Source organism: Callospermophilus lateralis, chromosome 16 (assembly GCF_048772815.1).
Source record: "Callospermophilus lateralis isolate mCalLat2 chromosome 16, mCalLat2.hap1, whole genome shotgun sequence".
Taxonomy (NCBI): domain Eukaryota; kingdom Metazoa; phylum Chordata; class Mammalia; order Rodentia; family Sciuridae; genus Callospermophilus; species Callospermophilus lateralis.
The window spans coordinates 19,673,363-19,695,685 of NC_135320.1; the positions used below are offsets into that span (position 1 = coordinate 19,673,363).

General features: G+C 40.9%; 1 protein-coding gene across 2 annotated transcripts; it reads right to left on the reverse strand.

The window, feature by feature from the left end:
• Window positions 1-673: 673 nt before the first annotated feature.
• On the reverse strand, window positions 674-18,688 carry Sdr16c5 (short chain dehydrogenase/reductase family 16C member 5). Of its 2 annotated transcripts, none has more exons than XM_076835964.1 (7): window positions 18,584-18,688; window positions 14,861-15,207; window positions 11,375-11,506; window positions 8,483-8,582; window positions 5,050-5,194; window positions 3,468-3,593; window positions 674-893 (listed from the first exon to the last, which is right to left on the reverse strand). In XM_076835964.1, exons 2-7 carry the CDS (start codon window positions 15,191-15,193, stop codon window positions 800-802), a joined length of 930 nt encoding a protein of 309 aa, XP_076692079.1. In that variant the 5' UTR covers window positions 15,194-15,207; window positions 18,584-18,688; the 3' UTR covers window positions 674-799. The 2 variants fall into 2 exon arrangements, with proteins under 2 accessions (XP_076692079.1, XP_076692080.1); XM_076835965.1 differs by lacking the exon at window positions 674-893 and adding an exon at window positions 1,466-1,540.
• Window positions 18,689-22,323: the final 3,635 nt, after the last annotated feature.

The window sequence follows — 22,323 nt, forward strand, 5'->3', positions numbered from 1 at the left end:
CCCAACTTGAACGAAGTTAAACACTTTAAATTCATCCTAAGAATATTTTGGGGGTCAATTAGCAATAAATCTAATTCTGTAGAATTTTATTTTCTGAGCAAGTTGCAATCATTCTTTGTTCTCTTCTAGGGAACAAAATGGGAGCCCATTTGAGAGTTGGGTCTAGGATCACTGTCTAACAGGAACCTTCAGGAAAAGGGACTGGTAAGGTTCCCTGACACATGGCTCTGGCTGAACCTTCAGCTAGACAACCCAGTATCTAGGGCATCAAGAAGCAAGCATCTATGAAGCTGCATTGGAAAGAAATGGGGACTGGCATTTTCTACATTAGGTGATCTGGGTTCCAAATGGCCAACGCTGAGAGAAGATTCTAGGAAATCCAGACCTCTGAGTCCTCTGGAAAGAGGGCATTCCAACTACTTGCTGTGCTCTCCCCAGCACCTCACTTCCCAGACAGGCTCAAACACAGCCACCTGCTCCATAGGAGACACCTCCCTGGTGTCTCCAAATCGTAGGGGAGATCAGAGGAGCTTATCTCTCTCACACATCTGTTGTAACTGGAAATGACAAAAATTGACTGCTTTTATTTTTTAAAACAAAACAACCAAACTCAACAAAAAGAAAGACAGCAATGTTTTTTTTTCAAAGACATGAGTTGAAAATTCTAGTCCAGATAGCAGAAATAGGAATGGTACTTGTTTCCAGATATGTTCTATTGTTGAACAAAATCATTTTTCTTATTCAAAACAAACTCGATGTAGCATTGGGTATCCGGTGAAATCAGTCATGGAGTCGGTCTTTAGACTTTCTTCTTTTGGCCAGTGAAACCTTCCATTGACTCTAAGATACCCAAGTATTCACCTATGATCAGTCCTGTCTTGGCGGGCAAGAAACTAAAAAAAAAAAAAAAAAAAAAATGTTAATAATAAATAAATAAAAATAAAAAAATAAAAAGTAAAATAAAAGAGAGAGAACCAAAAGAATAAATCTTCTTGGTCACCATTCATGAAAGCATCTTTGCTCAGCTGAAAACTATCATTGTTTCTGGCAGATGTAGTTAAGGCTAACAAGCTTGTTATTATATAGGGGACACTTGCTCAGGGGGTCTTTATTAGCTCTCCTGGCTTTACTTACCTTTTTCAATTCACTTCTCCTTTCATTTCTGCAGCATCACTAACCTACATAATACTGAGTGGAGGCAGAGAAGTCTTGGGCTTGTAGGCATGGACTTTGGAGGTAGAGGCATCTGGCTGGACTTCTAGCTCTGTCATTTGCAATACCAGCCCAAGCAAATTACTTAGCTTATAGGCCTCGGTTTCCTCAAAGGCATCCATCTTTCCTTCTTGGACTACCATGAGGACAAGATGCAACAGGTCCTCACACCTTTGGCAAGACCAGACTAACATGGTTCATCTCCTCTATCCCCACGTGCCCCACAGACACCCATGACCATCAATTTGGATACAGCACTGTTGATCTTGACCTTCAACACTGCAGAGTGAGGAAATGTCAAGGCAGGTCCAGTACACGGAGACCTGTCCTAGAGAAGAGTAAAGAAAAGGACTCTGCATTTGCTGTCCCCTGTGGGGGCTCCCCAAGATCTCCAGGTGGTTCACGTCCTCCCCAACTTCAGGTCTCTGGACAAGCACTAATTTCTTGGGGAGTCCTTCCCTAGCACTTCACTTAAGTCTTAACTGGCTCCCCTCTACCTCCTGCTCCGAGATTCCTTTTCTGGCTTTGTATTTCTTCACAGCACTTATGACGATCAGCATACCTTTCCTTTTCCTTTACGTTTTTTTGTGTGGTTCTTTCCCACCACCCACTCCTAAGAAGGCAATTTCCATGATGCTAGTTCTTTGGTGTAACATCAGGTCCTGGGGTAGCGATTGGTAAATGGTACACACACAGAGCTCTCTAAATGTTTGCTGAATGAATGTTTGAAGAAGTGTTTCACGTGAGATCCTCTTCCCTGAGCCTCTTCATGTTTCCTCTGTCCTTCTCAGGAACTGTCTAGCCCTCTTTTCATAGATGACTCTGAACTTATGTACACTAAATGCAAGTACAACTTCCACAGTTATTCAGAGTAGAAAATTTACGTCCCATATTCTTAGAGCTTGCCTTTGCTAGTAGGCAAGAAGTATTCACTGTGTGAATACATGCACTACCTGATCACTAGTGCATTACACTCATCTATATCTACAGCTCTGACAAACAATGCAAATGAAGAAACTGAGGCCTGTAGAATCTGGGGCATGCTAGGAATCACAGACTTGGTAAACAGCAGGATAATAACCCTGGATTTTAAACTGCTTGTCAGAGACCCTTCACCCTGCCTCAGACATCTTTCCACCAGCCATATTGATCCCTCTTGAGCTAGGTGAAGCCTGGAAAAGGATAGGAGGTGAGAAAGACTTTTGGTTCATTGCACAAAGTATAAGGCCCCAAAGTCAAGGTCAGGCACTAATCCAAATACCTCAGAAATTTATGGTATGGATAAAATAGGCAAGAGATAATAAATCTAATGATATAAATAATAAAATCTAATTATATAAATCATCATTTGATAATGAGAAAATAAATTTCCTTATGCAGGAAGGGCAATGGCTGCTAGCCACGTGGTGAACACCAAGCATTGTATCTATGTTCAAATAACTGAAGAATTGTAAGAGTCAAAAGGAATGGAATTACATGTACAGCTGGGGACAGGGCTAGAACCAACCGGAAACAACCTCGTTTCAACTCGACAGGTCAACAGTGGAAAGTGCTTCCTTGCAAAAGAAAAAAACCCTATGATGAGAGACATAAATGACCCATCAAGTCTAGAAGGTGTAGTGAGATGATGGATGAGCTACACCTTTCCTGTATCTGGGCCAAATGTTCCTAAGCTGTAGCTGATGAATTTCAGCCCTGAAACCCAATGGAGAGCACAGAAGGATGGGCAGAAATGCTTTTCGTGATTTTAAGAGGTGGTTTTCTTTTTGGAGTTCTTTAAACATCTTAGTGCTCAAATTTATGATCTATTACCAATTTTATCTGAACCACAATTTTCTGAGGTTTTTGGCTTACTGTTTGGCCTTCATCTTGGGACCCTAAACTTGAGTAAGCCTGGACACAAAATCTATTCCAACATGATGGGAACAAGAAAAAGCATCTCTCCCAAACACACAATTTCAATCTGCTCCCAGTTAATTCAGGAAATCCACTGCTAATAATAATGCAATACACTAAGGTAGCAGGGAGGGTCCAGCCCTTTCTTCTTGACTCAGGGGAGGAATAGCAGCTATGGAAATTTTGGATTATATCAACAAATGGGGTCCAAAGATGGGATCAACAGGACATAGATTTTTCCCTTTTAAAATTAATTAATTAAAATTTTTTTTTTTTTTAAAATGGCTCGTCCTGGTAGGATTTGGATTAAACTGTTGATTGGCATGTTAGGGAAGTAATAGAAAAACTGATACTGATACCTTTTTAAAAACAACATGAGGTATAAAAACTTTGGAATACACAAATACAGCCTTTCCTGAAGAATAGCATCTACTATTTTTCTGACTGTATATTCTGGATCCAGAATTGGCAACAGAAGAGGACACCTAGAGTATAAACAAACAAGCAAACAAATAAAACCCCAATTAACAAATTAATAAAAACAGTTCTTTCAAAATAGGAATAAGAAAGTTGTAAGACATTATCACTTATTTCGTTTCCTTTCAGATTTCATCTGTTTCTGTATTTATTCTCTTATTATCAACATGGTGATTTAAAACACACCTAGAATATAACATAAAAAAACAATGAACCTGATAAAGACACTGATGTCACAATAACACTGATATGAAACCATATCACACGAATGTTGTAAAACAAGTCACTGGGAACAAACTGCCTGCTGTCTCCAGGACATATAGAACTGGGCATTTGTGTCAGCTATGGCCCCAAATTGACAATGTCAAAGCCTGGGTCTTTGTAATTAGGTCATAAGGATAGAGTCCTCATGAGTGGGTTTAGTGCTTGTTATGGTTTAGATATGAGATGTCCCCCAAGAGCTCATATGTGAGATAATCCAAGGATACTCAGAGGTGAAATGATTGGGTTATGAAAGCCTTAACCTAATTATTGCATTCGTTAACTTGAATGAATTAACTGGATGGTGACTGTAGGCAGGAAGGGTGTGGCTGGAGGAGGTGGGTACTAGGGGTGTGCCTTTGGGGTTATACTGTGTCCCTAATGAGCTTATCTTAGTCTGTCTCTGCTTCCTGGTAGTCACGTTCTGAGCTGCTTTCCTCTGCCTCACACCAGGCAGAGAGCAATGGAGTCAGCTGTCTAAGGCCTGAGACCTCTGAAACTGTGAGATAATAAAATTTTCCTCCTCTGAAATTGTTCTTGTCAGGTCTTTTGGTCACAGCTGTAAAAAAAAAAAAAAAAAAAAAAAAAGCTGACGAAAATAGTGCCCTTATGAAAAGAGCCACAATAAAGATGATCTCTCTTTTTTTCTCTCTCTCTCTCTCTGTGTGTGTGTGTGTGTGTGTGTGTGTGTGTGTCTCCCCCTCCTTCCTCCAAATGGTACAGCAAGAAGAAAGTTGCCATATGCAAACTTTCACCAGATACTGGATCTTGGACTTCTAGCCTTTATGTGAGAAAGAAATTTCTGTTGTTTAAGCCACATGGTGTATTCTGTTATAGCAGCTCAAACTAACTAGAGTTTCCTTCAATGAGTTCTAGTCCTCCTGGAATCAGGAAAGAGGCTTGAATTGGGGATTGGATGGCAGAGAGGGACGGTGGAAAGGACAGTCTGGAGGTTAAATAAGCAGATCTGGGGCCACAAGATGGCTACTACAACTACTAGTAGCCTTCATAAAGCATTTGCATTTGATTCAGTATGTTAACACAAACACATGTGAAGACAGAATTCTGACACTACTTATACAATCAGGCTGAATGATAGAAAGACATCTTCTAAACAACTTCAAAAAACAGATAAAACAGAATCAAATAGATAGCCAATCATTTTAACCATGTTGTTTCCTTGAAATCAAAAGGCATACTTACCTAGTAGTACAACCTTCAAACATTCCAGTTTTTATAAAAAATGGGCACACAATTGTAGTCTTAATCCCCTTTTGTTTTAGGGCAAATGTTTCTACAAACATAGATTCTGCAAAACCGACGGCTGCAAATTTACTCGCACAATAATCTGAAAGAGACAAACACTACTTATGTATATAGGTGTTATGGCTTAGATATGGGGTGACCCCCAAAAGTTCATGTGTGAGATGATGCAAGAAAGTCCAAGGTAAAATGACTGGATTATGAGAACCTAAATTTAACTGATGCATTAATTCACTGACAGGAATTAACTGAGTGGTAATTGAAAGCAGGTAGGGAGTGGCTGGAAGAGGAAGGTCACTGGGGGTGTGTGCCTCTGGGGTATATATTTTGTCCCCGATGAGCACAGCTCTCTCTCTCTGCTTCTATTTTTTCCTCCCTGCTTCTTGAATGCCATGTTCTGAGTTGCTTTCTTCCTCCATACCTTTCTGCCATGATTTTCTGCCTCACCTTAGTCCCAGAGCAATAGAGTTGGCCATCTATGGACTGAGACCTCTGAAAATATGAGCCCCAGATAAATATGTACTTCTATAAAATTGTTCTTGTCAGGTCTTTGGTCGCAGCAGTGAAAAAGCATACTTTGTTTTATTGTATTTTGCTTTGTTGTGCTTCACAGATATTATCTTATAAACTGAAGGTTTACAGCAAGTTTGCATTAAGTCTATTGGTGCCATTTTTCCAACAGCTCAGGTGATCATATTTTTAGCAGTACTGTTTTTTTGTTTTGTTTTGTTTTGTTTTTTTGGTACTGCAGTTTGAAACTAGGGGTGCTTCACCACTGAGCTGCACACCAGCTTCCCACTTTTTTGTTTTTTTGAGATAGGGTCTTACTAAGTTGCTGAGGCTAGACTTGAACTTGTGATCCTCCCACCTTGATCGCCTAAATCACTGAGATTACATGTGTGCACCACTATACCCAGAAGCAGTGGGACACTTTTAAGTTAAGGTTAAAAGCATAATGCATGGGGTTGGGGTTGTGGCTCAGAGGTAGAGTGCTTGCCTAGCATGGGTGAGGCCCTGGGTTCGATTCCCCAACACCACATAAAAATCAAATAAAGACATTAAAAAAAAGAGTACGTAATGTGTGATTTTAAAAAAAAAACATAATGCTACTGCACACTTAATATTTTCAGTATAGTGTAATCTAACTTTCACCTGCACTGAGAAATTAAAAAAAAAAAACAAAAACAAACCCATGTGACTCACCTTATTGCAGTAGCCTGGAACAAAATGGGCAATATCTCTGAGACATTCTTGTATTCCATCGTTTTTAAATGGAATTACATTAAGGTTTACTCATAACACTAATAGCAGCAGAAAATATGACAACAATTTCAGAGTTCTTTTGATCTGGGCCTAGCTCCCCTGGAATGATGAAGAGTGAGTAGGAAGAAATGTGGTCAACAGAACGTCGGATGAGAATGACCAACTCCAAGATAGGAAGGGTTGCAGGGGTGCTCCTATAGGCCACACTGCTAGACTAACTTACAAGTTAATGACTGTCTGATCCTGTGTTAGCTGTTACATGGGGCACCATATGTGCATCCTGAACCTATCTCAAAAAACTTCAGGTCCATTGGGACATAAAGACATCCCCAAAAGGAAATAAACCTTCCTACGTGACTTCCTAGTCATGTGGGAAGCAAGAGGGGTCAGCAAGGGCTGACCAAATTTTCTTTCAACTACGATTTCCTTATTATCATTGTGATGAGTAATAACCTAACTAGAATTGGAAATGGAAAATGACAATTCTCATTATTATACTGATGTTTATATATATATACATATATATATATATACACACACACACAAACATAAAATCACATTAAACAAACATTCTAAATGTTTAAAATAAACTGATGAAAACAAACTGCTTGCTGCCTCCATGAGAGGCAGAATGTAACTTCCAAATTATAACTCTTTCTTCCACCTCCAGAAAAGAAACAAAAGGACTTCCTAGCTTCAACTGCCATCGTTTAAAGACCTTAAAAAAGCAGGGGAAGTGGAGAATGGAACTAACATAGGTTTTGAGCATTCTGTCTTTAATCATCTTTGCATCAAGAAAGTACTTGGACATTCAATTCCCTGAGTGAAAAAGATGTGGAGAAATGGAATTGAGGTGGATTAATACTTTCCTTTGCTTCACGGTCAAAAGGAGAATACTTACTTGCTATGTTTTGATGCAGCTGTTACAACTGACAAGAGCCAGGTAAAGGTGCCAGGTACGGGACTGTCAGACCTCAGGGGTGCATAGACAGAGGTAAGAGGCTAGAGGGAGGAAAGGGGACAGGAGGGTCTGGAGCAGCTTCTAGGATGATCTCAGACCTCTGGTGTAAATGCAGCTCTTTGAACCCTTAATTCCTGAGATTCTGGTAAGCAGAAAGATCAGAGGACACACAGCATCTGCATTTTCAACTAGTTCCCTGGGGAGGGTGGCTGTGACACAGCAGACCAAGACTCACTCTGTGGGAAATACACATCATGGGAAACAAGTCTTACACTTAATTTCTTAGGTGAGCTGGGGGTGGACAAGTCTCATCTTTGAAGACAGAGACATTGTGTCAGAAAAAGGATTAACAGCAGCTGTAAATATTCCTGAGTGATTTCAAAAGCTTGTGATTTATAAAACATGTAATAGAGAGGTATTAATAACCTGTGATGAATTCTAAAAAGGACAGAAGGAAGTCCAAGGGTCCAGGGAGTATAAAGTGGTAATATTCTGAGTGGATGGGTGGTTCTGGAAACCCTATTCATGTCACTGAAATGCACTGAACTAACATGAATTTGTGAACCTTGAGCCTTGACACTTGACTCAAGTGTTTCAGAAGTGCCTGATCACTACACTATCTCATTTCTTATCTGAGTGTTGCTGCTACAGTTCTATTACATGAGTTTCAGTTGATCTGTGCAAGCCAGGACCCAGGACAGTTGCTCCAGGGGACTGCTGGTAGGGTGAGGTCAAGATTTCTGCTCCTCCTAGTGTTAGTTCCTGAATTGGGTCTCTTTGGCAAAGGATCTTAGTTTATCCCTTTGTCCCCTGTCCACAGTGTGATGAAAATGACTATTATGTTCTTTGAGAGAAGACAGGTCGTCTTCCTTCCTGGCCTGCTGACAGTGCCAGGTGAATTTAATTGCTTGGGCACAACTGTACTGCTGGGTCTCTGTCTTTTAAATTCTGGGGATTGCATAAGACCTAATGATTCCAAAGGGCACAGTCCAACTTTGTTTATCTGATGGGCAGTTCTCAACCACTTCTCTTGTTCACTAAGATTCATTATACTTTATTATTAGGGTATACAGTCAATGCTGGTTATTAAGAACTACCATGTAAGTTAGGGTTATAAAGAATTTTGCAATTATGAAACATTTCTCTTACCTGCCAGCCCATTTACTCCAACTAATCCAGCTGAACTTGAAATGCAAACTAAATGTCCATGGTCATTAGCAATCATAGCAGGTAGAAAGGCTTTATAAGTCTAAGAAGAGCAAAGGAACACTTAATACCACATTGTATACTTTCCTTGGATATTTATATGATACTTATGATTAAAAACGATTTTAGTTCATAAAAATACCAGACGGCACTGGAATATAAAAACTACAACACCTGGAAAGTTAATTATTTTAACCTGATTGACATGTTAAATCAATATTTTACTAAGGCAATTCCACCATTATGAAAATTCATGCTTATTTTTGTATTTGCATTTGAGCTTTAACAAAACAATATAAGACAACAATTGAAACAGTATAGAAAAATTAGCTGTGGCAGCTGCAAACTAAAAACCAAGGAGTACTTAAATGATATGATTGTTAAGTTGTATACTGCATGTTTTCCTTGTTGGCTTATTTAAAATTTCATTTTTTTTTCTAACCATTATAAGATAGCCAGCTGTTGACAACTACTGAAAAAGAGCACTTTGTTTTAAACTGAAACTCACCTCTACTTCTTTCATTTTTATTCCAATTCATAAAATAGATTATTTGTTAGAACGTATGTTGTTATGTCTTAGTCATGTAGAATACTTTTACCTTCTGCTTTTTTTTTCTTGTGGTGCTGGGGATGGAACCCAGGGTTACTCCATCACTGAGCTACACCCCCAACACTTTTAGTTTTTTTTTTTTTTTTTTTTTGAGACAGGGTCTTGCTAAGTTGCCAAGAGGCTGGCCTTGACCTCTTGCCTCAGCCTCCTCAGTCGCTGGGATTACAGGCGTACACCACTCCACCTGGCTAAAAACACCTTCCTATTTGATTAGGAATCTGGAGAAAGGACGTACAGGAGAGAGAAATGAGCTGCTGGAGAAGGCATTTCCTGTAACAAAGCAGTAATTAGTCACATATGTGGAAAACAATGTTAAGTAGAGGGATCTCTCACAGAGGTCAAGCCCTCTTCATCTGCCTGCAATGCATTAAATTTCAGAAACGAACACATAGCAAGAGGTGGAAAATCAAAATACAGAAAAGGAAACAGCAGAGCATAATAAAAAAGCATCCTGTGTTCAGGATCTGCACGGGTCCCTCTGCTTCTCGGTTGGGATGCTGCCTTTGAAGGCCGGGAGCCTGGCTGTCTTACAGCTCTCTGACCCCCTTGGTAACTAAATCACATACTTTGTGCCAGGTCACCTATAGGCATTTGAACTTTCCAGAGTGAATGGAGAGCATGGGAGGGAATTTCAGGGGCCAGGGAAACACTAGCCTTTAAGGAACAACTCGCAAGAAAAAATAGAAAAAAAAAAAAAAAAGGAGAACTACCATGTAAGTTAGGGAAGTTCTCCTGTGCCCTCTTCCTGCTTTTCCTCCTCCTTGCCCAAGAATGAGGAGCTGTGTCCAGGGCTGGAACAACTGGATCCAAAGCTGGGAGAGGCCTTATGAGGCCACCTGCTTGGTGTGAGGGCCCCGAGATGGCTGGTGTCAGCAAAGGCCAGGAAAATGCAACTTATGGGCATGGACACATCTCTTTGGAAGGCAGGGCTGTGTCCCTTAGCACTGGTGGCACATGGTGCTACGCGGAGAACCATATCTTTCTCTACTCAGGCACTGAGAAAGGTCTTGGTTTGCCTAGAATAGGCTTCCTATTAATGGTGCCCCCTTTATTTTCGAAAATGTCCCTGCTAGAGCCAGGTGAGGTAGCTTATGTCTGTAGTTCCAGTTAACTTAGGAGGCTGAGGGGGGATGATCACTTGAGTCCAGGAGTTTGAGACTAGCCTGGGCAAGTGAGATCTCATCCCAAAGTAAATAAATAAATAAAAAGTGTCCCTGATGAAGCCTACTGTAAAGTTGTAAAATTACCTGGGTCATGCCACACATGTGGCCTTGAAAAAATTTTTAGCCGGGCGCAGTGACGCACGCCTGTGATCCTAGTGGCTCTGGAGGCTGAGACAGGAGGATCATGAGTTCGGTACCAGCCTCAGCAAAAGCAAGGTGCTAAGCAACTCAGTGAGACCCTATCTCTAAATAAAATATAAAATAGGGCTGGGGATGTGGCATAGTGTCTGAGTGGTCCTGAGTTCAATCCCTGGTACCCACCCCCGCCTCCAAAATTTTATGTTCTATGATCCTTATACATCTTACAGAACTGTTTTAAGGAATAGATCATCCCTTGATGTTCAGGGAGAAGGACTGGTTCCAGGATCCCACAGATACCACAATCCACAGATGCTCAAGTTCCCTGTATAAAATGGCGTATATTTGCATATAACCTATGCACATACTCCTATATTTTAAGCCAGTCTCTAGATTACTAATAATATCTAACACAATGTAAATGCTCTGTAAATAGTTGTTATACTGTGTTGCTTAGGAATAACGAGGAGGAAAAATTTAAATTGTTTTCAATATTTTTGATCTACGACTGGTTCGATCCATGGATGTGAAACCTGTGGATACAGAAGACATGTGAGCTTCCTGGAATAGTCCCCAGATATTTGCCACAATCAATAAATGGAGATTTGACCATTAGGACAGTTCTGTCTCTGTAGGATTCCCTGAACAGAGGTTCTGGAGTTAGAGATTAAGTTGGCTCAAAAGAGGATAGGTGAGTGATCCAGGACAAGACCCAAATTAAAGTGTCTTGTTGGGGGTGTACCTCAGTGACAGAGTGCTTCCTTTGCATGTGTGTGGCCCTGGATTCTAACACCAGCACTGAAAAAAAAATTAACATATCTATGCTTTATTGAAAGTCTGATAATGTTAAAGAGCAAGAGGAAAGTACAAAAGTACTTTGCAATGACTAATTTTACACGTATTATGAGAAGAAAAAGTAATTACCCATAAATGTGCTTTGAAGTTCACATCAAATGACTTTTCCATAAGCTCATCTGGGCAGTCCAGGAAGTTTTTGCCTGTTACGATTCCAGCGTTATTGATTAGGATGGAAACATCACCAACTTCTTTTTTAACCTGAGTTAAATAACAAGAGCAACCCCATCAAAATAGGAATTCCTTACATGATTTGGGTTTGATTTTCCCTCAGTTGTATATCTTTTTCATCCTTAACTCACACTGAATTTTTGGATTCTAAAAAGTTTGTTTTATTTCCTTTGAGATGTCGACTACACACTAGAGATCCCAAATCTGATGCTTTTCTTCTTCTTTCTCCCTCTGAGATTAAAAAGATTCCATTGCTGAAATGCTACTTTCCTTTGACACTTAGAGCTGTTCTTCTACTCTGTGATTATACCTTTGTTTTAAGCCCTCTGTTAGCAGCATATCATTTTAATCCATGTGAGGAGGCATAAGAATAGCCTTATTATGAGCAAATAGCATATAGAACAAGACCTATCACACACAGAGATGGGGGAGAAGTAGGGAATAAGCAAGAGAAAGAAGGATAATGTAGATTTTCAACACACAGCACAGATTAGAATCTGCCTGCCCTGTTCTTATCAACGGGCTGGTTTTCTTCTCTCCATCTCAAAATTTCAGGTATTCGATCTGTGAGTCATGTGTGTTACTGTAATATGGGTTAATATAGGCATTCAATCATTTTTATTTAGAAAATCAAAATTCTGGGTGTAACAATGGAGCCTTTACCCTTTAATAAGCCTTCAATGTATAATCTTGGCTTTATGTGAGACGTGGACAGAGGCCTTTCTAGGATTGATGAGAGGAGGTGGGACTGTTCCTGTGTTCTCATCTGGGTTCTGAATTTCATCACTGCAATTCAGACCACACAGCAGCAGCCCTGACCCATAAAGTCAGAGGGAACCACCCACTGTAGTTGCCATGTGTTTTTACAGTAAGCTCACAGAGGTGCCACTTGCATCTCCAGCAGTGTGTGTGTGTACATGTGCACCTGCCTGTATGGATGACACAAAGTTATCACTGCAGTATGGCAAAGGGGACAAGGTGTCACAGAGGCCAGGCAGAAGCTGCCATCTTTTTCAGCTGCTAGTCATCAACCAGGAAGGCCTGGTTCTTGGCATCAGGATGAGGTGTGTTAATCATTCAGACTACCTGGGTCTGTTGCCAAGGAAAAATTGTGGATGAAATAGAAACTAGGGGGAACCTCAATTTTAAGCTAGAGTTTTCAAAAAGCACTGGAAACTATTAACTACAAGCCTGATTTGGAGAGTGGCGAAAATATTTCATAAAATCCAACGTGGACAGCAGTCAAGGCTAGAAACGAGTAGATCATTCCATTTGAGGCCAAATCCAAAGCCAGAGAAGGACCGGGGTTAAAAGACAGCACCAATATTAAAAGTTGGTGTCCTAGCTCAGGGTCAGGGATGGAAAAGCCAGGGGTTACACCAAAGATTATGTGCTATAACTATTGATGATGAATGGTAACAGTAACATGCTCATTCTTGGAATGAGAAAAATCTTGCTGGTACAGTGTTTTCTAAGTAAGGGCTCAGGAGTCATACCTTAAGGAGAATGCAAAGGATTCTAATTCTTAAGTGATTTCCTTCCTTCCTTCTTTATTATTTTCCTTAGTGTAAGAGTGAGTCTGTTTAACTCTGTATGACAACACTCCAAAGGCCAGCACATGAACTGTGCCCATCTGTTAGCTGGGCTTTCCCTCTGCATGCCCACCCTATGAAAACACAAAACTGCTGGAAGCCCATTGGGCTGACACGCATGTCACCATCCAGCTCTAAACTGCCAAGATGGCTGCTCTGGATTCCCCGACCACGGAGACTTCCCAACCACTCCTAACTAGTGTAGTGGGCAGTAGGAAATATCTGCTTCTCCCAGAGACCATGTATCCCAGGATCTTGAACATTAGGAATCAGAAATCAATTTTAAGAAATTTTGAAGATGCTATGATTTTTTTTTGAACTGCTTAATTGAATGTCACAGTAGGAGGTATGCCAAGCCACACTGACCCTGAATTACCTTGTTTAAGGCTCACTATCATTAAATATATAGTTAGGACATTCCCCCATATCACATCAAGGATAAAGGACGACTACCTAGCTGCAGCCTTACCTTGTGTTTACTGAGCAAAATAACCTCTCATCTGAGTTGCCAAAGAGCAGGGCTGGGCCTTCTGAATTCAAGGCTAGGTCATGATCCAGGGACACAATTTTTAAACACTGTCATACTACACTAAAAATTTTCTCTTTGGTCAGTCTCCCAGGGGATACTTCTTAAGAATTCTCTGATATGTTCTTGTTATCCAGAAAAAGAAGTGGAAATGGTTGGCTTATAAAGATGGGGAGTAATTTGCTTCCCTGGAATTCAGAAAAGCACATCATTGATTCTCCCCAAGAGCCCAAAGTGATAATAGCTGAATAATGAGCTAGTTCTATGACATGTTGGATCACTTACGAAGCCAAGAAGCTTGACAGAACTAATTTACAGATCCAGCAACAAGGGAGGTGATTATTGATAGAGCACTTCACAGTAACCTGCCCCATAGCTAAAAACCCTCCTTGTTTGAATAGGAACCATTTTTTTTTTTGTTTAAGACTGGCCAGAGGAGGTGGTAGTCCGTGTAAATCAGTAGACCAGGTGATCAGTGCTTCATGTGTTAACCACTGAGTCTGGGAGGTTGGCTGCACTTGAAGGGTGGCCCCAGCATAAAACTATGTGAGCTTGTCAGGTTTGGATCTCCACATTGTAATGGGCAGCCTGCGTATGGAGCTGGTGGTAAGAAAGATATAAGATGGAAAGCAAGAATTCATGGCTGTGACCTGCAAAGCTCCCTACTAGGAGGTGAGGGAGGGAGTACCAAGGTATTGGTGGAGCGTGGAAGCACATTGCGAAATAGCTGGACTGCTTGAAGCAGACTGGTTTGGTTCCTCCCTCTCACTAAGTTGAGCAATTCTGAGAGCCACAAAGTGGCCCAGGAGAGAGTGATGTGTGGTGTATGCATGACTGTGCCAACAGAAGGGCAGAGGAATCCTTACAAGGGCAAAGAGATGGGCCTATATGAAACAAGAACTTTCTTACTATCTGGCATATTGGAGTCCTGGCTGTGAATTTGCTATTTATTAGTTGTATGTCTTAGATAAGCTAACATGCCTGCTCAAGCCTTAGTGTTACAGTTAGTGAAAGGAAGATAATAAAGTGTTTTACTTTATAATATTATGATATGATACAGAGTACTTAGCACAGTAGCTTACATACAGTAAAAACTCAAAAATCCTAATTCCCACTCCCCCACAAGATTATTTTTTAAATTAAAGGGACACTGGAGATAGGCAAATGGGCATTAATAAAAGTAAACTAACAACCAACATGATGCAGGCCAAATTATTTACATAGGGTTCTCACTACTCATAAAAAACAGTGGTCTCCAAAATTTACCTGATTGGCCACTCTGTACACGTCTTCCTTTCGGCTACAATCACAGGTATAGGCATGCACCCTCATGGCTCCAGCTTCCCGAGCCATCTGGAGTGTCTCCTCATTCCCCTGTGTATTGATATCCCAGAGAACAAGCACAGATCCCAAGCGGGCAAACTGCAAGGCTAAGAGCCTCCCAAGTCCACTCCCAGAGCCTGTTATGAGGACTATTTCACCAGCGACGTTCTTCCGTGGCCTTGGGATCAAGCCAAAGATCAGAGCTTCCAGAATACTAAACAGTGATTTTCCTAAGAAAACAAGAAATTTCCTTGCTGCTCTCAGGTTGGAAGACATATTCTGGCTGACACCTGTAGAAAGGGAGAGAAAATTTGTTCACTACATGGAGTTCTACTTTCTGAAGTAGTGAAAGTAGCCAAGAAGCTCGACTTAAACATCTCTGCAGGCTCTGGACTCAGAAGGGAAGAAACCCACAGGGACCATATCTTATCCAGCTTTCGTACACAGCCCCAAGCTCTGCACATAACTGTTCTCCCACTGTGTGTTTTACATACAGAAATGTTTGTGAACTGAGAACTGTAACCAACACACCGAAATTTAACTCAAAGGACACATTCATCATTTCTTCCCACTTTACTTTTCTTCATAATAACCTTGAGTCCTGTTGGATGATTGGACTTCCAATATCTTGGTCCTGTTGATGACATAACTGTTACTTTTCTGGTTTTATTTTTGTCTCCTTTTAGGTTTGTATTTTCTCATTTGCCCTGTGCTTCTTTAATTTTGCCTTGCTACTTAAGATCTGAGATTCAATTGGACAACTGAAAATTCTATTTGTATAAAGTATTTGAAGAGAAGAAATAAGATGCCCTAAGTCTTTTCCAACTGATTCATTATGAGTATCATATATCCATTCATAAACCCTAAGACCCCATGCTACTAGCTCCCTGTCATTTATAGGATATAGGTCTTGACCCCTGTCCTGTCTTGGCCCTGCCCAGTTGTGAAGGCTGGGGCTTTTCTGGGCATAGGGTGGTATAAAGTGCCAGTTCTATGGCATAGGATGGTTCTGCAGATGAAGTGAAAATATTCCATGCTTGACCATAATCTTGGCTCACAGAAAGAACTTCAAAGCTGATATAATATTTATCAGATTCACAGTGCTGCTCACCAAGAGGTACCCAACAGGATCCCCCCATATGACAAAATTATTTAGAGATCCATGCTTATATCTTGCTATCAATGACTCATACTTTAGTAAGAATAAGTTCATAAGATAATTTGCCAACAAATAGCTGAGAAAGAAGGGAAGGTCTTATTTCTTCCAGGATGAGAAGATATGTTTAGCACTGAGCATACTAAGCTGGAGGCAGAGGACTTCCCTGAATGGGGTGTTTAACTGAGAGGTTCAGATGAAGACACAGGGGTCAGGAGGTGGAAGGAGTGAGGAGAGAGCAGCAGGTCTTCACTCGACACGCTGATTGAAGATCAATGAGTTTCTGTTAATGACTCTTATTATCCAGTTGCTATACACAACTGGATTAATCTGCATAAGGGGTCGGTACATGACTATTTTAAAGAAATGCTGGAGATACATGATCTAAACTGTTGTTACTGCTTATTCTACAGGTGAGACTGAGGATTCAAGAGAAGATGTATGGGACCTGTGCAAGGTCCCATTGCTAGTTAGTACAGGACCAGGTTGGTTCATTTATTCTGTTTATTGAGCACCAACCCCAAGGTGGTTCTACTCTAGTCTCTAAAGTGGGATGGTAGACTTTTATTTTCTCTGCACTGGTGAGCTAACTAGTCTAGTTGAAAAAACAGATCTTAAATGGTTAACTGCATTATTAAAAGTTATGATGTTATAAATAAAAGTGTAGGGTGTTACAGGGTGGACGACAGGAGAGGTGATTTAGATGGGGGCCTGGTAGAAAGCAAGAGTGAAGGTTTGATGGGAAGTGATCTTTAAGCAGATAACTAAATGATGAATGGTAGGAAACAGAAAGATTTTGCAGTAGCTTTTCTGACAGGGGACAGAAGGGTTTATATTGAGGAGATTTTGCTTTGTACATCCAGGGCTGTCCAGGGAATAAGAATCTGGTTTGGGAGACATGACCATTCAGGTCAAACAGTGTTTTCTGCTGTGAGCACTGGACTTTATTACCCATTATGTGAGATAGCCTTCAAACTCTCTTCCAACTTTGTTCTGATATATTTTTTACAGAGGAACTTTCAGATGATTGGCTGGGCCTCCCAGCAATGCAGAACTTGGAAAGAAGATGTCCTGAAAGAAGACTCTTGTTTTAAATACAAAGTAATGGTGCACATACTTGCAGACGTTCAAGAGTGTGGATCAGACTGTGTACAGCCAGGGCTTCCTCCCATCAGTTCTCCTTCCACACCAGGTGACTAGGGTTGGGCCACCATGCTTGCTTTCAGGCACACTAATATTTATAGGGGTCCATGCCAGACTGACAGACATGTACTCTGTGATCTCTAGCACTGTAGTGATAGAAATCTCATCACTGACCTATGTGACATGAAAAACTCTTAATAAGACTTCATTATTCCACAGTCACAATGTTAGCACGATGCAAGACCTAGGACCAATGCATGCTTTATCACCACCTTGGCAGAACCTCCAAGGTTCTTAAGAGTTAGCAGCTAGGGGTCTCCCCCACTGGGGATTTAGGATGCCGGCTATGTATCCATATAGGCAGTGAGGTCTACAGACTAAAGTTTGGGTTGGGATTTTATATCCATCATTGTTTTTTTCCCCCTGTAATTTCGGTAAAAACTATTTCATGCCTCAGTTTCCTCTTCTAAAAAGGGCAATTCTGAACTGTGGAGAATACCAATCCTCATTTCAACAGGGAACTAGATGCAGGAGTAAACGAGTGAATACAGGTAAAATATTAAGAAGCATTATATGGTAACTGCTAGCCCACATGAAATGTCTGAATTAATTTAGGGGAATAAAGGCACTGACTCACACTCAGCCTTTGCGGGGCGCACGGATATAATGTAGTATAAAGTATATTCCTTCATAATGTAAATATAAGTGCATATTTACAAACTAAACTAAATATACATTTCCATATTATTGTAAAGACTCTTTCTTAGAAAGGCACCAGTGTATTAAGTTGAAATTTAATCTTGCTGAATACTTCTTTGATGTGCCCATCCTACTGGTGTACAAATCCAAAAGCTGAGCTAACTAGGCGCAATGTAATTTGGGGCTGTCTGCTATCCAGAGCACAATAATTCTGCTCTGGGAAGGGCACTTGGTCTGGGGCTTGGGGCAGGGAGTGTGGGGTGTACAGACTGCCAACCACAGCTTCTGCTGAAAGAGATGATTTTGGGGCAGTGGGGAGCTGGAGGTGCTTGCGCTGAGCAGCAGAGATCAGGGATCTGGGCAGAATGGACCCCGAAACAAGAGAGATCAGAGAGGCATCCCTTTCTTAGATTGGCAGCTCATTTCATCCTGAGGTAGAGCCTTGTCCCCGGACACGGAAGCCAGGACCCTGGGGATGTTGCAGCCATGAGCTCTTCAGAGGTGCCTTGCTCTCTTACACCGGGTTCCCTTCCTGCGATCCGGCCGCCGCCGCTCTCCCGCCCGCGCCCCCTCGCGCTCGCGGAGCGTTTAACCCGCTGGGCCCTGGAGCGGCGCTCCTCGGCGCCACCTTCTACGAAAGCCAGCTCCAAGGACCCGTGACAACTTACCCAGACACGCTCCCCCTCGCTGCCCGCCGAGAACCCGGCCTCGTCCGCCCCAGGCACCCGTGTCCTTAGCTACCAGCTCAGTGAAGTTCAGGTGTTTATCCTGGCGCGGGCTCGAGCCTAAGTCCAAGGGCGGGACTGGCCCGCCCGCGGCGGGGGTGGTGCCGCCAGCGGCTGGGGTGGGATGGCCAGTGAGTCCCCGCTCGCCACGTAGGCCAGCTGTTTTTTTTCCCAGGCGGGTTGATTTGGGAGGAAATTCGATGGTGGAGACTGGACGCGCGCTTCCGGATTCCTCATAAGTTTTAATGTTGTGACGATCAGGCTGCACCCTGGATTTTTAAATCAGAATTTCTGGGTTGGAAGGGACCTAGGTATTAGCGTGAAAAAAGTTCCTTCCCCAGGTGTGTTTGCAAAAGTGCATCCCCTGAGGCTGGGAACTAGACAACCAAGAGGAGGCAACTGCTCAGGTCCTTGAGGGGGCGGTCTGGGTCCTGCCCCGACACCTCTCAGCAGGGCACGGGTGCAGAGCTCCCCCGCAGTATCTGATTTTGGCTCCTGGGACCCAAAGGCAAAGGCTTGTGGGCGTGTGGCTGGGAGCCGCTGGAAGGTGAGTGGGTGCTGAAGCGGGAGCGGTTATTGCTTTGGCAGGTGGCCATGAGGAAGAAGGAGAGGGAGACATTTGTTCTAACAAGATGAAATTGAGAAATTAAAAAAAATAGAGTAAGTCACCATTGTATTCTCACTTGTGTATCGAACATCCTCTTGTGTTTGAAAATTCAGAATATACAGCAATGGTATTTATCAAGAAGAAAATAAAAAAGAGAAATATCCATTAATAAAATTAGCGAGTGATCTAATATAAGCATGTCACCACTGCAGTTGGAATGGGTGGCACAAGTAGCAGAGATGGCAAAAAATTTGGGGGTATTGAGGAAAAAAACCAAGGAAGCAGGATGAGATCAGGTTTGGAATTGACCTTTGAGGCCGCTATGACCCAAATAAGCACTGACGGCTTAGAGGAGAGCAGGTTTCATTAGCCTCTATCTGGGACAGGATAAGGGGGAGGAGAAACTGCATATTTGTTCTTTATTTAGGAGAGAAGAAACAGGTAGGTCTTGTAAGCCTGGAAAAATAGGTTCAGGGAAGATCCTTGAGTGTCTTTTCAGTGTTTAGGAAGTTGCTTGATGAGTGGTCAGAAGTGTTCCAGTAGCTGTACTGTAAAAAGATGAATTGGGATAGGTGTGTGTGCCTTAGTTTCAGGTCAACTGTCTTCACCCAGCTGCAGAGCTTCTCAGGAGTGGGAGACATGTTCATCTACTGCAGAATGAGATGCTAGACATGCATCTCAGGTGGACCCAGGACTCACAAAAGAGGGACAACTAAGCAGTCTGGAAGAGGAGACCTGGGCTGGAAGGGTCTTCCAAATGCCAAATACAGTGGTTGCAACACCTGGGAATGAGAAGGACTGGAGGAAGCACAGAGAAATTCACTGATGGACCCCACATCATGCAGCCTGTCTGTTGAAATGTGAGAATATTGGAAAACATCAGCCTTCCACCATCTTCATGGTTTCTCTGAATAGAATCCTAGGCTGTCCCTTATTTCTGATCAGAAGATGGAGGGTGGACTTCAAGAAAAAATTTTGAGTGTGATCTGCAAATATGCGTGTAGGGCATGGGCTATGCACTATTGATGCAGTTAAAGGAGCCAGACTCCCTACTATATGGAGAAGGCTCCACTTTGACTTGGTGCTGGAAAACTTAGGGGATTGGCCAGCATCCTGAAAGACAAGAAAGGACTTTTATAAGGTTCTTTTTGGCAAAGGTGAGAAGTGAAAGATGAATAGTTTATAATGGAAGATTTTAATAAGTTGGTAGACATGAACCACATTCTCAGTTTCTTGGACCTTAAAGCCCAAAAGACGCATATTAAAAGGTGTATTGCCTCTCAAATTATAACTATTGTGAGAAAGGAGAATGTGTTTTTCATATGGGAGTGATGGAAATTATGCAGTTCTGGAGAATATATATATGACGATATGGAAAGGTGTATACCTTCTGATTTCATTCTACTCACAAGACTGTTTTTACCAAAGAATCAGGTGTTGTTTGTTTCCTACAGGAAGAGAAATTGGGTAATGGGAATCAGAGATGGGAAAGAGGCTTCTCACTCCATTAAATTATGGAATGAGTTACCTTTTCAGGAACTAATTATATTAATAATATTTATCATTAATTTCTAAGAAGCATGTACATATGTAGTAATTCCATAACTATTTATAAAATCATGTTTTTCAATCAACAATACTCTTCACAAAATGTGACTTTAAAGATATAGCCCAACACTAAATATATGCTATGACCCAATTTCTTTTAAATGAAAACTTTACTTATAGGCATTAAAAACATTGGAAATGATTCACCAGTCATCTTAACATGTCTTATTGTCAAGCAGTGGAAGTTCAGTTGATTTTAATATTTTTCCTTGGAACTTTATTTGCATCGTTCAAAGTATCTATTGTATACATATTTTTGTCATAATAAAAATGTTTCTAAGGACCAGATATAAAGAAGTTTCTATTTTTTTAAGTTTTTATTTGTGCTAAGTTCTTTTTTTTAAATTTTTTTTATTAGTTGCTCAAAACATTACAATGATCTTGACATATCATACATTTGATTCAAGTGGGGTATGAATTCTTATTTTTCCACATGAGAAGTTTCTATTTTAGATGGCAGACTGGAAACATGTTTTTTTTTTTAATCCTATTTTCTTCTAAAATTCCATTGATTTGCACAAGAAGATATAAAAATGTGAGTAAAAACACAAGAGTGCTAAGAGAAAATTAAAAAAAAGAAAAGAAAGACAAAGGAACTATGAATGAGGGTTGACTAGAGGTTGGTAAGCAGATGGATCCCATTTCCAGAAACCAGAGCAAAAGATATTGAAAGCTAAAACACACCCAGAGAAGGCATTGCAAAAATGAGTCATTCTTCCCAAAAGTAACACAAAGGAACTCCACATCAGTAAACAAAACAAAGAGTGGAAATAGGACATGGGGAACTCAGATGGAATAAACAGTGTTAATAAAAAAAAAAACCAAACTATAAAAGCATTGAAATAAAATACAGAGCATTGTGTTATTATTTGGGGAGGAAAGACAAAAATCTAGAAAACATAAGGTATTGATAAATACCTTATGTATTTATAAGACTTATAAATCCTTGTGCAGCAAGAAAATATAATCAAAGTGAAATGATAATAGACTAGTAGAAAATATTTTTGCATAATGAATTGACTGTAACTATTCATAATATATGGCATTTCTATGAACCAGTTGGAATAATACTAGGAAGAATAGATTAAAAAACACAAGACAATTCACAAACACATATAAGTAACTGAAAACAACTGAAAAGATGCTAAATTTCTCTGATATTCAGGAAAAGGCAAGTTGAAAAGGAATGTCCCTTTTTTTCCCCATTCATCAATATCCATATATTAAAAAATCAGACAAGAATCCAGGATTATTCTCATACTGTCCAATGTAGGAGTCAAAATTGTTGTGTCTTTTATAGACAGCCATAAAGGTAGTAGCTGTCAAACCTTTTGACTGTTATTTCATGCCTAGGAAGCCATCACAACTTGACACTTATGCAGAAAGAATTTTCACTGAACTTTGTTTGTGAGAGCAAAACACTAGAAACTGCTTAAACTCATATCTATCTTATTAGTCATGATGATGT